Below are 22120 nucleotides of genomic sequence, written 5' to 3'. Positions count from 1 at the left end.
ATTAGGTGTGACAGTTGTGTCTTGTGTGTGTGTGTGAAATGGTTTTACAGCGTGATGAGGATTGGATGAGTGATTAAGGGTGAGTCATACACGTTAATTAGGATTTTCAATACACTGTTTTGACTCCTCGGTAATTAAGCTTTGTTATCATTAGATGCCGACCCACGTGGGACCCGCTCTGATTTGGATGGGGATGGCTTCCGGGAAGTTACCGTTGGGAACATCAGCACCGATATTCCATCCAACCGTGTACACGTGTCGATTTGCTGACGTTGTCTTTTGTTTTCAGTGAGAACTGAAGACCGTTGTTGGGGGAGGTAGGCACCAACGTCAAGTTTCACTCTTTAGAAAATTTGAGAGATTTTTAATGTTTGTTTTAAGAAGTTGTATTGACTAGAATTGATTGGATAGCACATTCGTGGATCAACTTTGAAGGAGCGGCTAAGGCACAACTTACAGCCTAAAAGGGTCTACTCAAACTAGGTCAAGTCTCGCCAGTTCAGTCTATATAATATAAGAAAACTCTTATTCACATTTTGTCATTCGACCATTATGTGTAGGCCTGGCAATGTGCGGGTATAGTGCGGGTTCTTAACGGGTCGATCCGGTAAGAACCCGTTAGTTTAACGGGTTTCGCGAGCTAAATCCGGCGGGTTTGCGGGTTGTTATCCGTTGGAACCCGTAAATTTTTTTTATTTTTTTTTTTAACTTTTTATCAAAGCAACTAAAATCAATTAAAACTTATGTATATAACCCTGCATTTGCCATTTTCTCTATATGAACTTTTTTGGTTTTCTATTTTGAAATTTTTTATTTTCTATCTTTTTAGATTTTTTTTCCTTTCCTTTTTTGACAAAAAAAAATTCACAAATCACAATTATACGACGATCCAACGGTTGGATCCTCACGGATAGCCCTTAGGTTCATCCTCTCAAAATTATACAAAGATCCAACGGTCAGATCCTCATGGATCACCTAGAGGATCATCTTTACCGATTTATACAATGATCCAACGGTCAGATCCTCACGGATCACCTAGAGGATCATCTTTATATTTATACGATGATCCAACGATCAGATGCACATGGATCGCCCTTAGGTTCATCCTCTCAAAATTATACGAAGATCCAACGGTTGGATTGCCCTTTTCTCACAAAATTATATGACGATCCAACAGTCGGATCCTCACGGATCGCCCTTAGGATCATCCTCTCAAAATTATGTGAAGATCCAACGGTTGGATCGTCCCAGATCGCCCTTAGAATCATCCTCACAAAATTATACTACGATCCAACGGTTGAATCCTCACGGATCTCCTTTTGAATCGTCTTTTCACAATTATACGAAGATCCAACTGTCGGATCCTCATGGGGAATAAGAAAAATTATAAAAATGCCCTGGTTGAAAAAAAAAAAATTAAAAATCCTAAAAGTTTGCTAGAAATGGGTTTTTGGAAAGGGTTTTGAGTTAACGGGTTTAGCCCGCAAAGCCAGTTAATTTGCGGGTTTTTTTTAGCCCGGATTAATAAACGGGCGGGTTTGTGCGGGTTTTTAACGTGCGGGTATCGTGTGGGTTTGCGGGTTACGGGTTTAAATGTCAGGCCTACTTATGTGTGTCACTAGCTGAATCTTCACAAATGACAACTCGATGGTGCTTCAATGAACCATAATTTGACAACTTGATCTACACATCAAATACTTCCTCTCTAAGGTTTATATATACATATTGAGTTTTTATTTAATTTTTTTATTTTATTCACATTTAGAGAGTTATCGTTTATTTAGTATTTACTTATTCAAAATATGTAACCATAAGTCAGTTTGATAACCCACTAGGCCACTACAAAGTAGCAGCCAATTCCATGGTAGCCATTCCTTTTGAGGCCGTTTCAACACCAAGGTATTGAAGACTTCATGTCGGTAAACGTATGCAGAACTTCTAACCCAAGATGTTTCGGCTAGACCTGCCTGAGTGTGTTGAATATCAGCCTATTTGGAGTTTGGGCCGTCACCCGTCTTATAACAATTCCTAATGTGGCACGGAGTACAATTCCAAGGAAGATTAGGAATAGTTCTCCTAATACATCTAGGGCTGCAATTCTCGATGAAATTAAGTGCTATATAGAGGCATAAAAAGTGTAGATATATAATAGGGTAAAAAATACAAACAGTACCCAGACTATGGTCGACTCTGAATTTCTGTACCCAAGTTTCCAACCGAAGTGTACCTGAAGTTCGGACCCCGACCCAACTTTAGTACCTAGAACACTGTTGGCCGTTACAGAGTTAGTCAACTGTCAAACTTTGAGGGGTATTCTCGTCCTTTCACCAGATTTCTTCTTCTTCCTCAAACTCTCTTCATTTTCTTCTTCCTCCCAACTCTTCCATCATCTTAGGCACTGATGGACTCCGCACGCGCGGGGCGCTGGGTGGGCTGCGCAAGCATGGGACGCGAGTACATATGTTGGGTCGGGATAGATAACCTGGGTACTATTGTGATAGTTTTTGAAAATTTGGGTATAAAAATTCAGAGTCGATCATATGTTGGGTACTATTTGTATTTTTTTTTCTCTAGAGGTAAAGACAGAGGGTCGGTTTTACCCCTAAGAAAATGCCACGTGGCATGATAGTTAAGGCCGTCCATGACGGCAGGTACGAATGTTGGGTCGGGTGGGATATTTGGGGTACCATTGTGATAGTTTCGGAAGCTTGGGTATAGAAATTCAGAGTGACCCATAAGTTGGGTACTGTTTGTAATTTTTTCCCTATATATTATGACAAAGGTTTAGATAAAAAAAAAAATACCCTTTCAAAAAAAGAAAAGAAAACTCTACAAACCCTAACCCCATAAGTGGCTTGAACTTTGTCCACAACTGCCCGCTTTGGTGACTCGGGATTGTACCAGCGGAACTCTAAGGAATGAGAAGTCAAGGGCTGTTGTTGTTGGTCAAACTCTGGAATTAAGTTCTAGAACAGAATGAGTCGGGAGAGCAGTAATGATTCACCTTCCGGCAGTAGTAAGGCACTATATTCTTGTTATGATGATGAGAGTGAGAATGGAATTAGTGATAGGAGAAAAAGGCATAAAGTAGAGAATAGTCATGGGTCGTCCACTACAAAGAATGAGATCAAGGATGAGGATTTGGAAAAGATTAATCCTCAGAGTCATTATTATTCCAATTCTAGTGTGGGATTTGATTATATACGCGAAAGAGTAAGGAATCACAAGGATGAAATTGACCGTCTACGCAAGGCAAACACTAACATCTTATTGTCCTGCCACAAAAAACTCCACTTAGTTATTGACCTAGATCACACCCTGCTAAATACCACCAGTCTCTCCGATATGTCGCCGGAAGAAGAATATTTGAAGACCCAAACAGACTATTGTTTGCAGAATATCGATGCTTTCAAATACGAGTTACCTCCCAAACATAAGATGACCAAGCTGAGGCCCTTTGTCAGAACCTTTCTAAAGGAAGCCAGCAACATGTTTGACATGTACATATACACAGCTGGTTCACGTCCTTACGCATTGAAAATGGTTGAGCTCCTCGGAAAAGACTACTTCGGGTCTAGGGTTATATCTCGTGATGATTTTAATGATAGCTCCAAAATGAAGTGTCTAGAACTTATGCATGGCAAAGAGTCTGCTGTTTTGATCCTTGATGACAACATGGATGCATGGACAAGGGAAAATCAGAGCAACCTGATACTAATGCGAAAGTATCTATTCTTTAAATCCAAATCGGCCGCCTATAATCGAAATTTCAAGACTCTTTCTGAATTGAAAACTGATGAGATTGATGAGTTGTCTCAATAACCCTATCTTGCAACTATTCTCCAACTTCTGAAGCAAATCCACAGCATGTTCTTTGATGATGAAGCGACCGTTGGGGACAATCTTATCGACAGAGATGTGAGGAAGGTGTTGGAAACTCTTAGGAAGAATGTCTTGAAAGGGTGTAAGATTGTTTTCCCCCTCGTCGGCCCGATATGATTCAGTGGTGGAATATGGCACAGCGTTTGGGAGCTACTTGTGTTAAGAAAGTGGATGATCCATCAGTGACACATGTGGTTGCGACGCAAACTGATGCTGGAAGGCCAATGGCGGTGGAGGACAACAAGTTCTTGGTCCATTTCCGGTGGATAGAAGAATCAAACTTTATGTGGCAAAAGCAACCTGAAGACAAGTTTCCTGTTCCTGTAATTGAGGTTGGCAAAATTGTCCAACCTGAAAGTGCCAGCCCCGAAATTACCCTCCCTGGATTCTTCACCCGCCTCCGATCAGTATTCCTTCCCACATTCCTTGACCCGGTTACCTTGTTGGCTACAATAAGTGGCCTGATTGGCAGGAAGAGGAAGAGGTTACAGTAGTAGTCTCTGTTTTGGATTGGTAGGGATTTAATCATAAATTTCTTTAGGCAGAAAATGATTTGGCTACAATAAGTGGCCTGATTGGCAGGAAGAGGAAGAGGTTATAGTTGTAGTCTCTGTTTTGGATTGGTAGGGATTTAATCATAAATTTCTTTAGGCAGAAAATGATTTGGCTACAATAAGTGGCCTGATTGGCAGGAAGAGGAAGAGGTTATAGTAGTACTCTCTGTTTTGGGTTGGTAGTGATTTAATCATAAATTTCTTTAGGCAGAAAATGATTTGGCTCATTTTTTCTGAATGAAGATCAAATTTCATTGACAGCTTGCTTACTCAAGCAAGATGATTACAATCAAATTGCATTACATCAAGGATAATATTTGGTGTAGTATGATACCAGACAGTCCTACAATCAGCCTCAAAGCCTACATTAGCTAATCTATGAGCAACTGCATTGCATGTTCTAGGGTTGAACTCAATTTTCACTCCCCTAATTCTCTGCAAAGCCATCTTTATTGCCACAGTTTATGTATAACTCAATATTCAGTACTGCTAACCCCTTGCGAGCCTCCAAGCAATCGGTTTGTCACATTTTGCAGCTTCATTGATTCAAATTGTAGTTCCTAAACCCTATGTTTGCACAAATGAACTACCCCAAAAATGATTTGGTTCATTGAAGAATAGCTAATTCCTGTTTTGTTTTTCTTTATTCTTTTTGGTCTGGATTGATGAATAGCTAATGTAACTATGTGAGCATGAATATGTTAATGGCATTAAAACTTCATCTTAATTGTATCAAATTAAGATGAAGAATAAAATTGGCTAAAGATAGTTAAATTATTCCATTATATTCAGGCCTAGAATGGTCTAGCTGGCATTCATGAGAGTTCAAGATTAGTCCTCAAGTTACTTTTGAACGGAGATCACCACCATTGGATTTGGCATGACAAATCAATTTTAATATGCCTTATTTCTTCTTCTTCTTTTTTGTTCCTCCAAAGTTCGTCCATTGATTGGTTTCTGTTTCTCCAAAAAAAGAGGGAGAGAGAGCTAATCTTTTATACCATTCTAACTTAGAATGTTAGGGACAGAATTATGATTTTGGAGACAGAGAGAGATAAACAACCTCAAGCCCAATGTAATAAACCATTTCCTTATTTTCGGGTCATGTCCTTGGTGCCATTTTAACTCTTCGATGGTGTTCTTGACAGTTCAAGATGACCCCTACTCATTTAGGGAAGATCACAATTGGATTTGGCTATGATCTTCTTTAAGATGGGTATTCCGTTTTTTTACTCTTTGGTTCCTCCAAAGTTCATCCATCACTTCTAAACCCTAACAACCATTTTTTAGACCTATTTGTTCAAACCCATGACACCAGACTCCAAAACTTTTCAGCCAATCTAACAAAACAAAGGGAAAATGCCGATTGAAAAACTTCAAACTCAAAACGCTTGAATCTTTCAGAGTTGGATTAGATCCAAGATGATATCAACCGACGAAAAAATTGTTAAAACTGAATGTAATTTAGTTCTCCGACGTCCAAATACCACACTTATATATGGCATTAGATAGCGAGGAGAACCTCATTCTCGGCTTCACTTGAGAAAAAACACACACAAAACCGACTTCAGTGCATGTTGAATACGAATTTGAAGCCCTTAAACCCTAAACCCCCCAGAAATCACAGAAACAAGATTTGAAATTTAGCTGCCCCACTTTCTTGTTCTCCCACAGTAACAATTTGGGGGAAAATATATATATGACACAGAGCAGCACGATCAATTTTGCTTCAAGGGAACGAGTCATTTGGGAATTGAACGATCCACAATGACCAGATAGAGAAGCCTATTAACACTGACAATTCAAAAACACAGGCAATGAAGAAAAGCGGCGGCGGTTGAGCAAGGAAGAGAATTGGGAATATGGGAGAAGAGGAGGCTTTGAGGCCTTAATATATAGTGGATGAGGGACGTGGAGGAGAGATCCAACGGTTCTTGAAAGTCCCTTGTATTGTAGATCAACGGTTGAAAATCTTTCGATCTAATAATACCCTAGTAATCTTGTGGTAAATTTACAGTACTGTCCTTGTCGTCCTGCTTACGTAAAGGGTTTATATCGAACACACATACTCATTTAAAAAAGAATTTTCGTTTACGGTAATGTTAATGAATCGATTAATCAAATAGACTAATTTGATATAAAGATTATTGACACACATTTTTTCTTTTCTTTTAGATCAAGCAAAACTAATTTACTAGTGTATGAAACCGGTCTACTTCTATATCAAATTTAAAAGACCTGATGATCGGTACATTTAAATACTGCAGAACTTTTTGTTTAATAGTCATATGAAGATGTAACACGCTCAACTAGTTCAATACACGGGGCATGCCTCAAGTATCTCCAGAATTTAGATATACCGGAACACAATAGACCTATCTTATCCGAAACTATTACATGATTTTCGTTGGTATTCTACTTAACATCGGCCAATTCCCACCACTTTTGATACTATTTTACTGAAACAAGAAATGAACAAATCAACTTCTTCCTCCTCCAGACTTTGATCGAAACCCAGCTTAGTGACTTCAAATCCAATAAACCTCACCTGCCGGCATTAGCAAAAACAGCATATCTTTTTCTCTCCTCTGTCTTTCATCAATCAGGAACCACTGGCTTTTCTTCTTATGTTCCTTTTTCTTTTTTGAAAAGTTTAAAAGATTAGTATTGGGTATTTACTATTTAGGAAATGAGGAAGGATTGGTAAGTTTCTTTATACAAAAGGAAGAACCGTAGCATTCCAAAAGGACAAGCAAGGCACTGTGGTCATAACCAAGAACCATAATCTTTGTTCAGATAATTAAATCAGAAGTCTACAGCAGGGAGTGATACATCTGCAGAATTAAGTAGATATAAGCCAGAAACATGAGCAAATGGTGTAGAAATGGCAGTACAACCACAGTTGCTCTTACAAAAAGTCAACATTTTCACAAGTCGAAGGAAACACTAATCGTAGTACAAGCAGCAGCTGCATTCAAATCATTAATCACTTCACAAATTTGAACCTTCCAGGTCCATGCTTTCTCTAGCCCTCACCATAGATGCCTGAAATTATAATTGAAGAACAGTTAAAACTACAGTTTCAGTTTAACCATGAAAGGTCCATACCACCTGATAGTCCAACTGAAAGGACTTAAAATGCATCACACTACATGTTAGTGCAGTTCTTACACAGATTCCTTCAACTGAAAAAGATTGAAGAACACAGCAGGACAAAATATCCAGGGCCAAAAGCACCTCGCTCCTAAATGTAAACTGCAACCGATGATTAATGGTCTAGACACATGTTTGAGTACCCTACTGACTCGAAGGCACCTCTGAAATTTAGGCTAGTCTTTTTGGTTTCACCTTTCATGGCAGCCCTACCTCAGTAAGTATTTAGATTTTCATTGACACAATTCCAAAACATGAAGTGCAGGCTATAAAAATCATGCAAATTGTGTGATTGGAGGTGGTTCAAACCTTTCAGTACGTTCAGGTGTCAAGAACTTTATAAAGGAGGATAAAGTGACTAAAAGAAACTTCGGTTTTGCAAAAATAGAGGAGGTATACCAAAATCTTAACATCCAAACTAATCGGAGAACCTCAATGACAAGCCTACAACCAACAAATTAATTTCACACCAGAATAGAGCTGGAAACAATAGTAAGTGGAAACATGATTCCTTTCTACATGGCATTGAAACTACATATCTTCATATATCTTCAGTCAGTTGTACCATCAAATCCAAGTACATCACTACTGCAGAAGTATACATTGCTAAGTTCTGGTATATTTAAGGATTATGCTACCAAAGTAATATACAAAAGATAAAAAGGTACAAATGCTACCTCTTGCAAAACTCTGTTAAATACCGTGAGCTATTGTAACAGATGAACCACATTAACACCAGGACCAACGTATCTGTCAAAATTAAGGATTTCACAAGTGCAATACTATAACAGCTCAGAGGAAATGAGAGAACTCCTTCCTAAATTTGATTAAGAATGGTGGGAGACAAAGTAGATAAAGTTCCAACCTAAAAACTTGCAGAATCTGCTTTCACAAATATAAAAGACATACGTAAAGCAAATTGGAGGAAAAAAAATTGTGTAAATAGGATACTAAAAAGATAACGCTCCCACCAATCCAACATATAGAGCCCAAAAGTGACATTGTACAGATAGATCTTACGTTGAACCCAATTCATGGCTCCAGGACCTACACACAAAGATCACAAATATTGGTACACTTATCCGTTGGGAGAACAATCAACATATCAAAGAAACATACATCCACTAAAAAAACAAATTACAAATTTCCAGCAGTAAACAAAATAAAATAAAAAAGTAAGAACTGGGAATAACAAGATTGCAGCAAACTTTATGCATTGAAAAGTTACCTAGCTTACAATATTACAATTGATTCCTAATGATAAGCCTGTGATACCCCAAATTTTATGCATTGAAAAATTATCAATAGCAAATAAATTTTGAGTGTGAATCGGAATAGAATCCAATGCCGAAGAATAATAATTTATCCTCAAATGCCAGAAAAAGAAAATAAAGCTATAAGCTTTACAACCTTTGTGAAAGTATAGATTCAACTCCTAAATAAATAGGGAGGATCTAGATCCTCACATTTCAAGTTTAAGGAGGTCCTCTCTAGATCCTCCCTATATATTTAGTTATTTACACATGTACCTTGTGTTTTTACACATGTACCAGACAAGATCAATAGAACAACAAAAGGTGATGAATGTAGAATAATTTCCGTGAAAGATTTTCCAGTCTGCTTATTAGAGTGAAATTGAACATATGTCACGATGTAAATATTACAAGAATTGCATGAGTTCAGAGGTGTCAAAAATGAAGTTACAAGTACTAGAGCAGAACCAAGACAAGATATCTCAAAGACATAATGCCATGCGGCAGTGGTTGCCACCTTAGCATCATCTTCAACCTCCCACTAGAACTCAGGTTATTCAGATTTTCGCACCAGAAAATTTGATACAGCTCTCCCACCTCAAAGTCCTCTGCAGGACTCAATTCTTATCTGTTTTAAGTGATTCTTGATCCTATGGAAAGAGGATGAAACCCTCTATAGTGCAGTATCAGTTTTAACCCAGTTGAGGAGCTCAATAAACCAGGTAAGCCCTGAAATCCAACTGGGTCATTATTGTAGAGAACCAACAAAAATACGACTCCTCACTATGATAACTTCCTCGTTTCTCAATCAAAATAAGCAAATAATATATCAATTTTATGCTACTCGAAGTGCCCATCAAGTTTGTGTAATCAGATCATAGATTTGAGGACTAACAAGAAAAAATAATTTCACCAACAACAATATTTTCGACCAAAGCAGTAAAGGAGGAATATGCAACTAACACCAAGCTTCATACAACCAAGCTTTCATAAGATCGAAGTTCTTAACAACACAATATAGCAGATACTTGAAATAGACTTCTCATGGGGCAAAACCAGGATTTGTTCTACGCTCAACAAAGAAGATGAAACTTTTTTTATATGATTACTGTAATGATGAGAAGGTGCCTCTGCCTTGTACCTTGTTTTAATCTGAAATATATGCATTGCTAAGAATAAGGAAAAATCAAAGCACAACCCAATTTCATATTGCCATCTCAAACCACCATAATAGCTAGCTAGCTAGTTGCAATTGTGAATTGTTATCACATGCCATCAGAAATCAATAAGAAGATCCATCTGTTCATTATAGCAAAGTTCATTTCCTCTTTTCAAAGGTTCATGCTTTAGTTATTTTCTGCAATTAGTATGCCAAAAGGTTCATGCTTTATACAATAGTAGTGAAAAAGACTACAATTTGATTCAACAGATCTAAATCGAAGTCAACAAGAGCAATTTGAATCCAATTCAAATCCAAAGAAAAATAGTACTTACTCATGGACGAGCACTTGATTTCCTTAATAGCCGATTCGGTGCATAAACCAAATCACTGATTAGAGAGAGAGAGAGAGAGAGAGAGAGAGAGCTCTTATTCGAAGAAGAAGAAGACCAAGAGGTGGCGGGTGATGGGCAGGCAAAGCCCACACTGCAAAGCCCAAGTTCCCGAAATGGGGTTTGTTGAAAAATAAGGATGCCCCATTAGAGGTCTTAACTATTATTAAAAAAAAAATTTATCAAATACAACAACTAATATATTGTGAGTCGAACTCACGACCTCCCACTTATAAATGAGAGACTTATGACACTAGATCAAATGGTACTGGGCTATTATTATTTTTTTTTTTTTTCAATAAGGTTTCACAAATATCACAAAAAGAAGTTTCATTTTGTTTAACTCACATTTCGTTGAACCCTGTTGAAAGAAACACCGCAAGTGATGGGTTAATATTCGGTTTTTAGTAGACAACACTGGTGTTTCTCATTTAGACGGTTTTCAACATCGTCCTAACAGTTTCTGTTGTCTGAAAAGACAATCACTTCCCCTACGTTCTCTCCCTCTGGGAGATAGTGTTAAGTTTTTGTTCAATTTTGTTATTACATATTGTTCATAGTTACTTGGTTTTCATATTATTTACTTATTTCACTATAGCTGTGTGAGATGAACAAACAAACATGGAACAATTTCTTAATCTAATTGAAAGAACTCGTATTCGTGCATCCCGATCTGTCCTTGATGATCTCAATAAGGTCTGGTTATGAAGATGGTAATAAGAAGAGGTTTTAGAAGGGATGATTTTATCAATACTATGACGAGGCTATGGAAACCAGCCAAAGGCTTGACAGTTAAAACAGTAGTAGCAAATATTTTTCTATTCAACTTTCCACATCATTCAGATATGATGGATGTGTTAAACAAAGAGCCTTGATCTTTTGTGGGCAACCTTATATTGTTGCAGCAAGTAGGTCTTTCTTCCACTCTGCATAGTCTGGACATGAGACATCTCTTTCTGGGCTCATGCTCATAAAGTGTACTGAATGCGAATGACAGATACTACAGCGAAACTCATTGGTGATACTTTGGGAACATAGATTTATGTTCGTCGATACATAGAGTTTGATTGCATTGGAGAAACTCTTCATATTCAGATTCGATTGGATGAGTATTGCCTCTATGCAGAAAGATCATCATTATTTTCTTGAAATTGGGGATAGAGAAGTAGAATTCACTTATGAAAGGTTGCCTGAGTTTTGTGCTTTCTGTGGTTTGATTTCCATTGAACTGAAGATTGCCTCCACCATAATTTACACCCAGCCAACAAAGCTGATTTTCTGTTCACTGACAAACTCAAGGAAACTCTCCGGGTGCCTAAAACATGACGTCTTCCCTGATCAACTCCTTGGGAAATTCAACTAATCAATCAATCTCGCCATCTAATTCTGACGTCAGTGAAGGCTGTGGCAGGCTGAAATAAGAAAGGATAGACTCTGACAGTTGGAGAACGGTTACTAAGCCAAGAGATGAGGCTTCCTTCCTTCACATGGTGAAGGACAACTCTCCTACTTTTTTGTTATTGAGCAAAAATAAATCTTTTGATGCTCTTGAGCCCAGCCCAGCGTATGAGAGTCCCCTGATCTTGCCAATAGTTTTTTCTTTTGATCTCTTGGAGACAGAAACAGTGGATGAATCCCAGCATCCTAACTCCTCTTGGCATCTCAACAACCCTTCCCACCTTCAAATCATAACAAATATCCAATCATTCCAAACAACTACTCTTGTCGACATCCCAATGATTCAGTCTCAATTGGAGGTGGATTTATTGGACAACAATTGGCCATGTCAAACACATGTTCAAATCAAGCAGCTCTGATTGAGGCATAATGTTCACCACTTCCACCTTTGTTGTAGGTTACATGTTTAACCTACTTGTACCTTATTTCAGTTTCTGGACCAGATTGCTCTGATTGCCAAATTTCAGTTATATTATTAATTGAGAGTCAAGACTGGTGTTTAAGATATTTCTTTATATTAATTGGTGGGAGTTGAAACTTTGAAGAAAGCATGTAGGCTTACTAGAATTGGAGTTATGTTTGACATTGGTAGAAGTGTTTATTTGGGGTCGGTATCTTGGGAACTGATTTGACACATTTCATCCACAGTGACTATTAATTGGCTGATATTTGGAGACTTTAATTAATTATTGGATTTTTTGAAAAACATGGCAGAAGGAAAAGATCACTGGGTCAAATTTTGCGGTTTCGAGTAGCAGTGAAGGATTGTAGGTTTTCTTTAGTGCCATTGGAGCGGTATCCTTTCACTTGGTCGAATGAGTGTGAGGGAGATAATTTCGTGGAAGAACATTTAGACAGTACCAACATTCAATTCATGGCTAACTATTCTCACATAAATTGTTATCACCTTATCAATGAGGTTTTTGACCATAGTCCGTTGCTCTTTGAGGTTTTCTCTCTAGTATAGTGGGCAAAGCTGAAAGCTAGAAAATGAAGGCACTTCTAATTTGAAGAAGTACGGTAAACTGATGCAGCCTGTGAGGAGGTGGTAAAAGAGAGTTTGATCACTCATTACTCTCTGGTGATTCATTATCTACTAAGTTATCAGATTGAACTTTTGCTTTGCACATTGGAGTGCTGCCGACTTTGGGAATATTGGTTTTCAAGTTCGAAACATTAGAAGACACCTTGAAGGGTGTTATTGTATGCAGGTATTTTGCTAGACAATAAAACTCTCATTTCTCAATTAGAAGAGGAATTACTACAACTGCTAGATAAGGAAGAGCTTCTGTGGAGACAAAGATAGAGGGTCACTTGGTTACAATCGGGTGATCACAACACAAGGTACTTCCATGAGAGAGTGTCTGGTAGGCAACGCACTACCTCTGTTACAGGGTGTATGATAATCAGGGTGTATGGCTATCGGACCTGGATGTAATTGGATAGTTGTTCTGCTCATACTTCCCTCAACTATTTAGCAAAACTGGTGGGCTAAACATGAACAGGGTGTTGAATTGTGTCTCACAGTTAGTTACTCAACAGATGAACCGCCAATTGCCCCAACCATTTGAAAGAAAGGAATTGAAATTCATACTCTTCTGTATAGCATCTTTAAAGTCACTAGGGGACGATGGTTTATTAGCAGTATTTTTTCAAAGGTTTTGGAACACCAATGGGGAAGAAGTTTATGCTATTTGCTTGAGTGTCTTAAAATGATCAGCGTCGGTCCAGCCTTTCAACCACACTTTGTTGGCCCTAATTCCTAAGGTTTCATCTCCAAAAACTATGTCGGACTTTCGCCCAATTAGTCTTTGTAATGTCATCATAAACTGGTTGCCAAGACTTTTGTAAACTGAATGAAGAAGGTACTACCCACTGTAATCTGCGTTACTCAAAGTGCTTTTGTTCAAATTGAAATATTCTTAATGTGATGAGCGGATTTGAGGTGATGCATTTTGTGAAGAAAATTTGTGATGCAGACATGGGAACAATGACTATAAAGTTAGATATGGCAAGCAAGGGCTTATGATAGGGTGGAATAGTATTTTTTAGAGGCAATGATGTTAAGAATGGGGTTTTATCAAGGATAGGTGACACGCATCATGGATTGCTTGGTGGAAATTTCCCTTTCAGTGTTATGGAAAGGCAATCATTTGGGGTACTTTATCCTATCTTGTGGTATAAGGCAAGATTGTCATCTGTCTCCATACTTACTTCTCTTTGTGGCAGAAGGTTTTTCTAGACTGTTCCAGCATGCAGAATCTGCGAGGATGCTGTCCGGTGTCCAAGTTTCAAGGTTTGCACCTTCAATCTCTCATTTATTTCATGCTAATGATAGTATTATTTGTTTGGAAGCAGATCAGGCTACTCCCCAGGTCTTAGAAAATATCCTCTTTATGTATGAAGAGGTCTTTGGGCAATAGATAAACCCTCAAAAATCATATTTGCCTTTCAGCCGAATATTAGGAGTTTCTAGTTGGATTTTTAGGTATCTTTGTAGCAGATTGTCATGAAAAATATTTGGGCTTAACAACTTTAGCAGGAAGAAGAAGAAGATGTCTATTTAAAATTGTTCGAGACAGAATATGGCACAAGATAAATGGTTGTAAACAAAAGCTTATTTGTCAAGCTGGCAAAGAGATTTTATTAAAAAATCAGTGGTACAAGCAATACCCTTTTACTCAATGAGTGTGTTCCGGATGACACTGATTTTGAGTGATGAGCTATCGGGTTTATCCGCTAGGTTTTGGTGGGAAAGACACAAAGATAAACACGGTTTACATTGGATGTGGTGGGATTCTTTGTGCAGAAATCAATTGAAAGGGAGGCTGGATTTTCAAGACTTTTTTTATTTTATATTTTATTTCAATCAAACAATCTTGACTAAACAATGTTGGAGACTGTTTTCTCTTCCTAATCTTTTGGTCTCAAAGGTATACAAAGGCTGATACTATCCTTTTTCCTCCTTTTCATCTGCACTTGTTGGCAGATCAATCTTTATCTTCCAGGATACTTGGATTCCTATTCCTTACACATTCCAGATTCACTACCCTCCTAATATGCTTTTCAATTCTTTGGTATCTGATTTGATTATGGTGGTTGATTATTGAAATTTTAATCTAATCTATCACACCTTTGTTGGCATTACACCAGACATGGTTTATACACCGTTAAAAGTGGTTATCAACTAGCACAAAATTGTAGAGAATGAAATTTTAAGGCGGAGGGGGGAGGGAAGGTAGTTTTGACCCACAAGAAGATCTAGTCTGGAAGTATGTTCGATGCCTAAAAGTTCCAGTTGCTGCCAAGGTCTTTTATTTTATTTTTTTGTGCGCAATCCATTATATTCTACCCTGTGCTTATAACTTACATCGAAGACACTTGCTCGATCTCTTCTCCAGTCTGTTCATGCTGTAAAATGGCTTATGAAATTATTGTGCATGCCTTGTGGTCTTACTCCAAAGCAAAAGAGGTTTGGCTGCTCTCTCCTTTTCGTACAGTTGTGGGAGGGTGGAAACATGGTTCTTTCAGGGAAGTTTTTAGATTTACTATCTCTGTTTTTTCTAAATCTAAATTAGTTTATCTATTAATGTTCTGCTGTTGAATTTGGCAAGCAAGGAATGAGGAATTATTCCAACACAAAAATATCATTGCTTTCTGTTCTTTTTTCCCAGATTTAAGCTGCAGTGGCAAAATGGAATTCCATACACATTCAACCCCCTTATCACTCACGTTCAGCAAGCAATCCTGACAAATGGGTTAAACCAAACTTCCATTTGCTCAAGTTAAATGTGGATGCTGCAATAGATGAATTAGAGCAATTCTAACAGCTTCCCCATATTTGAATTTTCCTCTAATTTAGGAAAGAATTAACATTTTTTGCTCCAATAGATTCTTATACCTATCCCCATTTTAGGGATAGCGATGAAAGAGAACACAAAATTCTCTAAATTTACAGTAATCTCTAAAGTTTTAGGAAAGAATTTCGGAAAAAATTATGGAGACTGTAAAATAGAGAATCAGTAGGAGTTGGAGCAGAAAAGTTATGGAGATTTTTATTTTTGCTTCCCTATAACATAACGCATAAATTATAGAGAAATTGTTGGAGTTATAAATCTTACATGGTGTTGGAGATATTGGAGTAGTATTAAGAAACTAAAGAGGTGAACTTTTGACGGCTGTTTCTAAAGGCTTTCAAGGAAGGTTTGGTGTCAAGGCAGCTGAGATTTATGCATTTATAACACTTTGGGTTTGCAAGTGCTGTACCAATCAGGATTTCACACTTCTCATATTATCCTAGAATTAGATGCTTTATCTGGGTCAACGATTTTTGCGAGGCAACTAAAGACTGGTACGTACGTAGAGGGAATGTTAATTGAGGATGTGAAAACATGTTCCATCTATTTTCTAGTATTTTATGTACACACTGTCCTGGAAAATGTAATCAGACAACGCATGTTTTAGCTAGAAAAACGGTTTTGTTTCCTACAATAATGAAAGTCTTTTCTCAAAAAAAAAAAAAAAAACTCACATGTCATTAATACAAAAAGTAAATGATAATTCGGATGTTTAATTCAGTTCATAATAATTAGGTGGAGAGTGATTGTTACATTTCCGTCGTCTATATAAAGTTATAAAGTTGAGGTTGTATACAATGCAAATCAATCAAGCATTTTGTATACAATGCAAATCAATCAAGCATTTCTCTAAGCACTAAAAGTTTTTGCATTGGTTTTCTTGTGAGGATCAAACTTAAGCAAAATGTGGAAGTCGCTGACAATTTTGATTGCGGTTGTGGTTGCTTTGGCCGGTGCTGTTGACGGAGCTCGATATGGCATTTGTGTCATCGGCGTTGACTCGCCATGTAATGCAAAGCAATATTGGAAGCATCCTGATCGATACCCCGGAACACCATCCAGGCCTAGTAAGCTACCTGCTCCTCATCACTGTCATGATGTTACACATGGAGCTCAAGGCAGCTATGGACCTTGTGTCGTTGGGCGTGACTCCCCATGCAACGGAAAACGATGGAGGGGTTCCGAAAATTCTCATACAATTCGCTTTCCTCCCAAGCTGCTTGCACATGGTGATCTTGATATTGCAGAAGTTGAAGCCCCTATAGTATCACCTGACCCGCAACCTTAATGACCTGCTTATTTCTGATACTTCGTTTCGATCGATCCATTTTTTCCCTTCTTTTGTTGGGAATGAAGGTTCATATGTAGGGGTAGGAACCCTTGATGTACTACTAGTTTAACTTAAGTTGATATTAAATAATATGATGTAATGTTATTGCATCATGAATAAATTTTTCTCTAACAGTCCCACTTTAGGGACCAGTAAGATTGATATTACGTTGTGAACCTTGGCCAAAATATAATATGGCTAAATCAGTTTGGTTTGCTTTAGTACTCAAATAAAAAACCAGATCCACCTTATATGCTTAATTCAGTCTAGAAACGTAATGAAAATAATCGAGAACAGCTTCGATATATTATATATTCGCATTTATTTCTTCAATATATGTGCGTTTAACAGATATTATACCCATTTCACTACTACTTATTTCATGTGGCTCCTTTTTATAGGAAATTTTTTTAGTACACAAGCAGCGATTTACAATTTCAAAATCGCAGCAGCCGTCCAAACAAAAGATAAAACCGTCCTTTCTTCTCTGAATATTGTTCAGCGATGTCTTCGAACGGGACACACATTTGAGTTTCTTCTCCTTTCTTCAATCTTATGTATTAATGTATGGAAAATTCTACAATGTGTTAACGTATGACATGCATACAAATATACAATTGCCTTAAAAATGGTAAAATGAGTCATCAAAATCGTAATATTAGTCCTCAAAGTGGTAACATGAGTCCTTAAAATAGTAAATTTTCTTAGTTACCACATCAGTCCTCAAAATAGTAATATTAGTCCTCAAAGTGGTAACCAGAGTTCTTAAAGTGGTAAATTTTCTTAATTTACCATATGAGTCCTCAAAATAGTAATATTAGTCCTCAAAGTGGTAACATGAGTCCTTAAAGTGGTAAAAATAGTTGATATATGAGAAATGTTAACATACCATACCTTTACCCTTAATGTATATATATACACTGGGCTTTTGTTCAACAACAAAAGATAAACGAAGCGCGGCATGCAGAAAATAAATTTATGGTTAGCCAAGAAAAATTATTGTCATGGCATTAGTCATCACTTTTTTTTTTCTTCTCACATCACAAATTAAGAAAGCAAAAGAGCTAGGTTCATGATTTGGTCGTCATTCAGTCTTCGTTTACGTACTGTCTTACAACTTTCATTGTTTTTACAATTGCACTCTCACATTTTAATAGTGTCCAACTGTTAATTTAACAAAGGGTTATATCCTTATGCTCAACATTGAATTCTCAGATTGTTTGTCTCTTGGGATTTCATCGTTGAAACGATGAGCAATACTTAACAAAATTATTCCCCAGGTTTGCATTCAACCTTCTCTAATAGTGTGACTTAAAACAATGGAACCTCGGGCAAGTTATTTCCATCAGTACGGCTTCAAAGGAACAGTACCCTCTTAGCATAATTGCTTCAATAACAAGTAGCATCTTCTTAAATTGAGTTTAAACTCTTGTGAGTTGTGACCATAGATCGATATTAAACAAAAAGACTCAATTTGGAATGTTTTTTTGTACTACATATTAGAAATAATTGAAGAATTTAAATTGATACAAATCAGACAATAGACATGATCTAGGAAACAATGAAAATAGGAAAAAACAAAACATATCGATATTAAACAAAAAGACTCAATTTGGAATGTTTTTTATACTACATATTAGAAATAATCGAAGAATTTAGGTTGATACAAATCAGACAATAGACACGATCTAAGGAAATAACGAAAATAGGAAGAAACAAAACAAATGCATGATACCTCAATTCTGTTTTTTTTTTTTTTTTGATATTTTTTGTTTCTTCTTTATGCAGATAATGAATCATGGTTCAAGGTGATGCAGGATATATATATATATATATATATATATATATATATATATATATATATATGTTCATGTCCCTTGATGAGAATCTGAGATATAGGGAATGAAAATTAGTGTCAAGTAGAATAACACGTTACTGAAGAGTCAAGTTGTAGCTCGCAAAGGACAGTATCGATATAGTTATTCACAGATGGAATGACCATTTATCGGCCTTTACTGTCGGCCTATTCCATTGCATGCATGGATCCTACAACAGCTGATCTAGATCTATCCATCCTTAAGAGCAACTCCAACAGATTCCCTATATTTTGATTTTTCTCTACTTTAGGGAAAAACAAGCCTCTTTTCCTCCAACAGATTCCCTATAACTATCTCTATTTTAGGGAAAGTGAGGAGAGAGAAAACCAAATTCCCTATATTTACAGCAAACTCCAAAATTTTAAAGAAGAATATGGAGATTTTATAGATTACTGTAAATTAGGGAATCTGTTGGAGTTGAAGAAGAAAAATAGGCTAAAGGTTTGACTTTTGCTTCTCTATAATACAAAAATTATAGGAAAGCTGTTGGAGTTGCTCTAACCGAGAGAAAAAAGCGAATGCGCTAGCTATCAGTAGAGAGTTTTTCGAGACAACTGCAGTAGCTAGAAGCAATGAAATGAGGAATGGTAATTTCAAGAAATTAATTTTGCATTTAAAAACATGTGATCAAATGACCTTAAGATGATGTGGTTTGAAACATTGTCTCGGAGTAAACCTCCGATCTCACGTTACCTGCATAATGAAGGGTACATTGTCTGCCATAAATTTTTTTCCCTCCCCATGCATGATCGATATCTCCTCATATTTCATATTCATATCAATATATATAATTATGTTGATGAGAGGCACCGTACGTGGATGAGAAATTGAGAATTACAGAGATTATAATATCCTTGAGCTGAGATGTTTTATAAAAATCGGATCCTAAGACCCTTGAAATAACATGTATAACCACAAGATTGGCTACCTATTAAAATTACCCTTCTGCATGTATTGCAATGTTGCTTCATTGATATATACTCTCAACACTTTGGGCCTAGCTACAGGTTAGGGTTATGTAACCTATGAGCTGGAGCTCATCTGAATGGGCTTGGTTCTTTTGAGGTCTGGTCTTCTTGAGAGTGTCAAAATTCCCTCTATCGTTATGTAACAAGTTTGGCTCGCCTGAAGTATGTTATCATAACCATCATTGTCTTCCAGCCAACGTGATATTATGATTATTATCATAACCATCATTGTCTTCCCTTTTATTTCAACAGATGCATGACGATGTTACACATAGTTAATTAGTTTTGTCATGCAGTGCGTATCTAATCTTAATCCTCTTCGGCTATTCTTTTTCCTTTGTTTAAGTGTCTAAAAAAAAAAAAAAAATTTAACAAATTCGACGGTTTCCACATTAGCATCTTCAACCCTTCCTTTCCCCTTTACAGGCTTTGAAATATAATAAACTCAATCGTGTGTCACGCTAGTCCTAGCTACCCAAAAAATTTACCCAATCTTCTTAATTAGACAGGTCATTTTTTATTAATCAAACTGTTGCTTGCACGAAGTAGTGAAAGCTGAATCACTTGGCATCAATAATTTGACTCAAGACATAAGGATAAGATTGAGTTTCACATTGAATTCACAAGTTGGCCTTATTATCTCTCCGGATTCGATTCTTGTAAATGGAATAATTGGGCCAATGAGCTCTCGGTCAAATGATGATTTAAGTCATTTAACACATTTTTAATTTTAATAAAGAACATATATAATACTGATTGGAATTTGTGAGTTTCAAATTTTGCACTGGTTTTTTTTTTTTTTTTGAGTGGAAGACGTCAATAGAACCAACACACACCCATGCAGTGTATTTCAGCATAGCCAAACTAATCACTGCACCACAGACGCACGAACCATTGGGTGTTTTAACTAACCCAGGTCCCTCAAATCTGCTGGCCAGAGGATGGAGCTGGGATTCGAACTCTAGACCTGGGGGTTCCAGACTAGGCAGTTCGACCAACACACCACACCACGTGGTTAAATTTTACACTGTTAAATCTGACAAAAAATGATGCAATTTCAAACTTTGTATACCACATATTTTTGTAATGGAGTGATTTATATGTCTATTCTTAATCTCATCTGGGTTTTCAAGTTTGTGAATACGTTAGAAACACCAGACCTTCAATCTATTCTGACCGAGTTATAAAGTATAAACCATTCTTTACATTCCTTGTACAGTTGATGAGATTGAACACACAATTAACATATTCTAGGCCTTAAAATTTCTCACTCTATCATTACCACCTAACCATGGCCAACCTCCGTTTTCTAATCTCATATAGTATGAAGGAAAATGCTTAAAGTCACTATGATTTTTGAAACAGGTTTTTTTCTCGGTTCATCCTCAACTCAGCAAAAACCGTTGTCCTATACTCCTATGTGTTGCGAGACCTATATTTTAGTGATTACAAATATTTATTCATTCGACAAAGTCTTGAGTTCAAGTTCTCTATCGTATCTTCCATCTTGCTAAATACCAAAACACTTAACTTAATTCAATTGACATCTTCGTTTCAACATGCTATGTCATTACTTGATCGTAGATCCCATCCGTTCCACATAAACAGAATCTTGAGGAGGAAGTTGGGATTCTAAATAATGTTGCTTAATTCAATTACCATGTCATTGTTGGATCAATAGTACAAATGCACGCAACTCGATCAAATCGAGTTGACGTACGCCATGGAAATTTTACCAGAGAACCAGTTGAAGTCAAACCAGGCTAGCTCAGGTTGCTAAGTTCTAGGGTTTCCTCAAGCTCCAGTCAAATTTATTCACCAATTCATATAAATATATAGTCGTTTTTGCACTAAAGTGATTTCATTGGAGGATACCTACCCAACAAAACTAAATTATTCATGGATTACTGGTATGACGACCTAGACTCTAGAAGGTGATCAGCAACGGCCGGTGGTTACACTATCAATCATTTTCATTCAAAAGCTTTACTATCATTTTTTTCTTTTCTCTTCTAAATTAAGTAGGATGTATTCCCACAAAATTGTGATAATTATTGTTCAATTGTCAACTAGAGTGGCGGATTCCTTACGCCACATATATGCATATAATCATCTTCTACACGAATCATCGCGTATACTAACAAGTAACAACTAGGCAATTATTGAGTTTTAAACTATGTATATGTATATGTGAGTAACTGGTTGATAAGGATATATATATATATATATATATATAT

The 22120-nt window shown here is 36.9% G+C and overlaps 1 protein-coding gene, 1 long non-coding RNA gene and 1 other non-coding gene across 3 annotated transcripts; 1 reads left to right on the top strand and 2 right to left on the bottom strand.

Moving 5' to 3' along the window:
- The first annotated feature begins 2976 nt into the window (after positions 1-2976).
- Positions 2977-3822, top strand: LOC112164084 (RNA polymerase II C-terminal domain phosphatase-like 4). The gene has a single exon (XM_024300324.2). It carries the CDS (start codon positions 2977-2979, stop codon positions 3820-3822), a length of 846 nt encoding a protein of 281 aa, XP_024156092.1.
- Positions 3823-5896: 2074 nt separating this feature from the next.
- Positions 5897-6035, bottom strand: LOC112168580. The gene has a single exon (XR_002924341.1). It is a non-coding gene; the product is annotated as a small nucleolar RNA snoR136 (small nucleolar RNA).
- A 1164-nt stretch (positions 6036-7199) lies between these two features.
- Positions 7200-10495, bottom strand: LOC112201689. The gene is made up of 4 exons (XR_002936866.2): positions 10337-10495; positions 8541-8636; positions 8267-8339; positions 7200-7481 (listed from the first exon to the last, which is right to left on the bottom strand). It is a non-coding gene; the product is annotated as an uncharacterized LOC112201689 (long non-coding RNA).
- Positions 10496-22120: the final 11625 nt, after the last annotated feature.

This window comes from Rosa chinensis, chromosome 5 (genome assembly GCF_002994745.2).
Source record: "Rosa chinensis cultivar Old Blush chromosome 5, RchiOBHm-V2, whole genome shotgun sequence".
In the NCBI taxonomy this organism is placed as follows: Eukaryota; Viridiplantae; Streptophyta; class Magnoliopsida; order Rosales; family Rosaceae; genus Rosa; species Rosa chinensis.
Note: the sequence above shows the minus strand (reverse complement) of the source record. Positions and strands in the feature narration are given on the sequence as shown.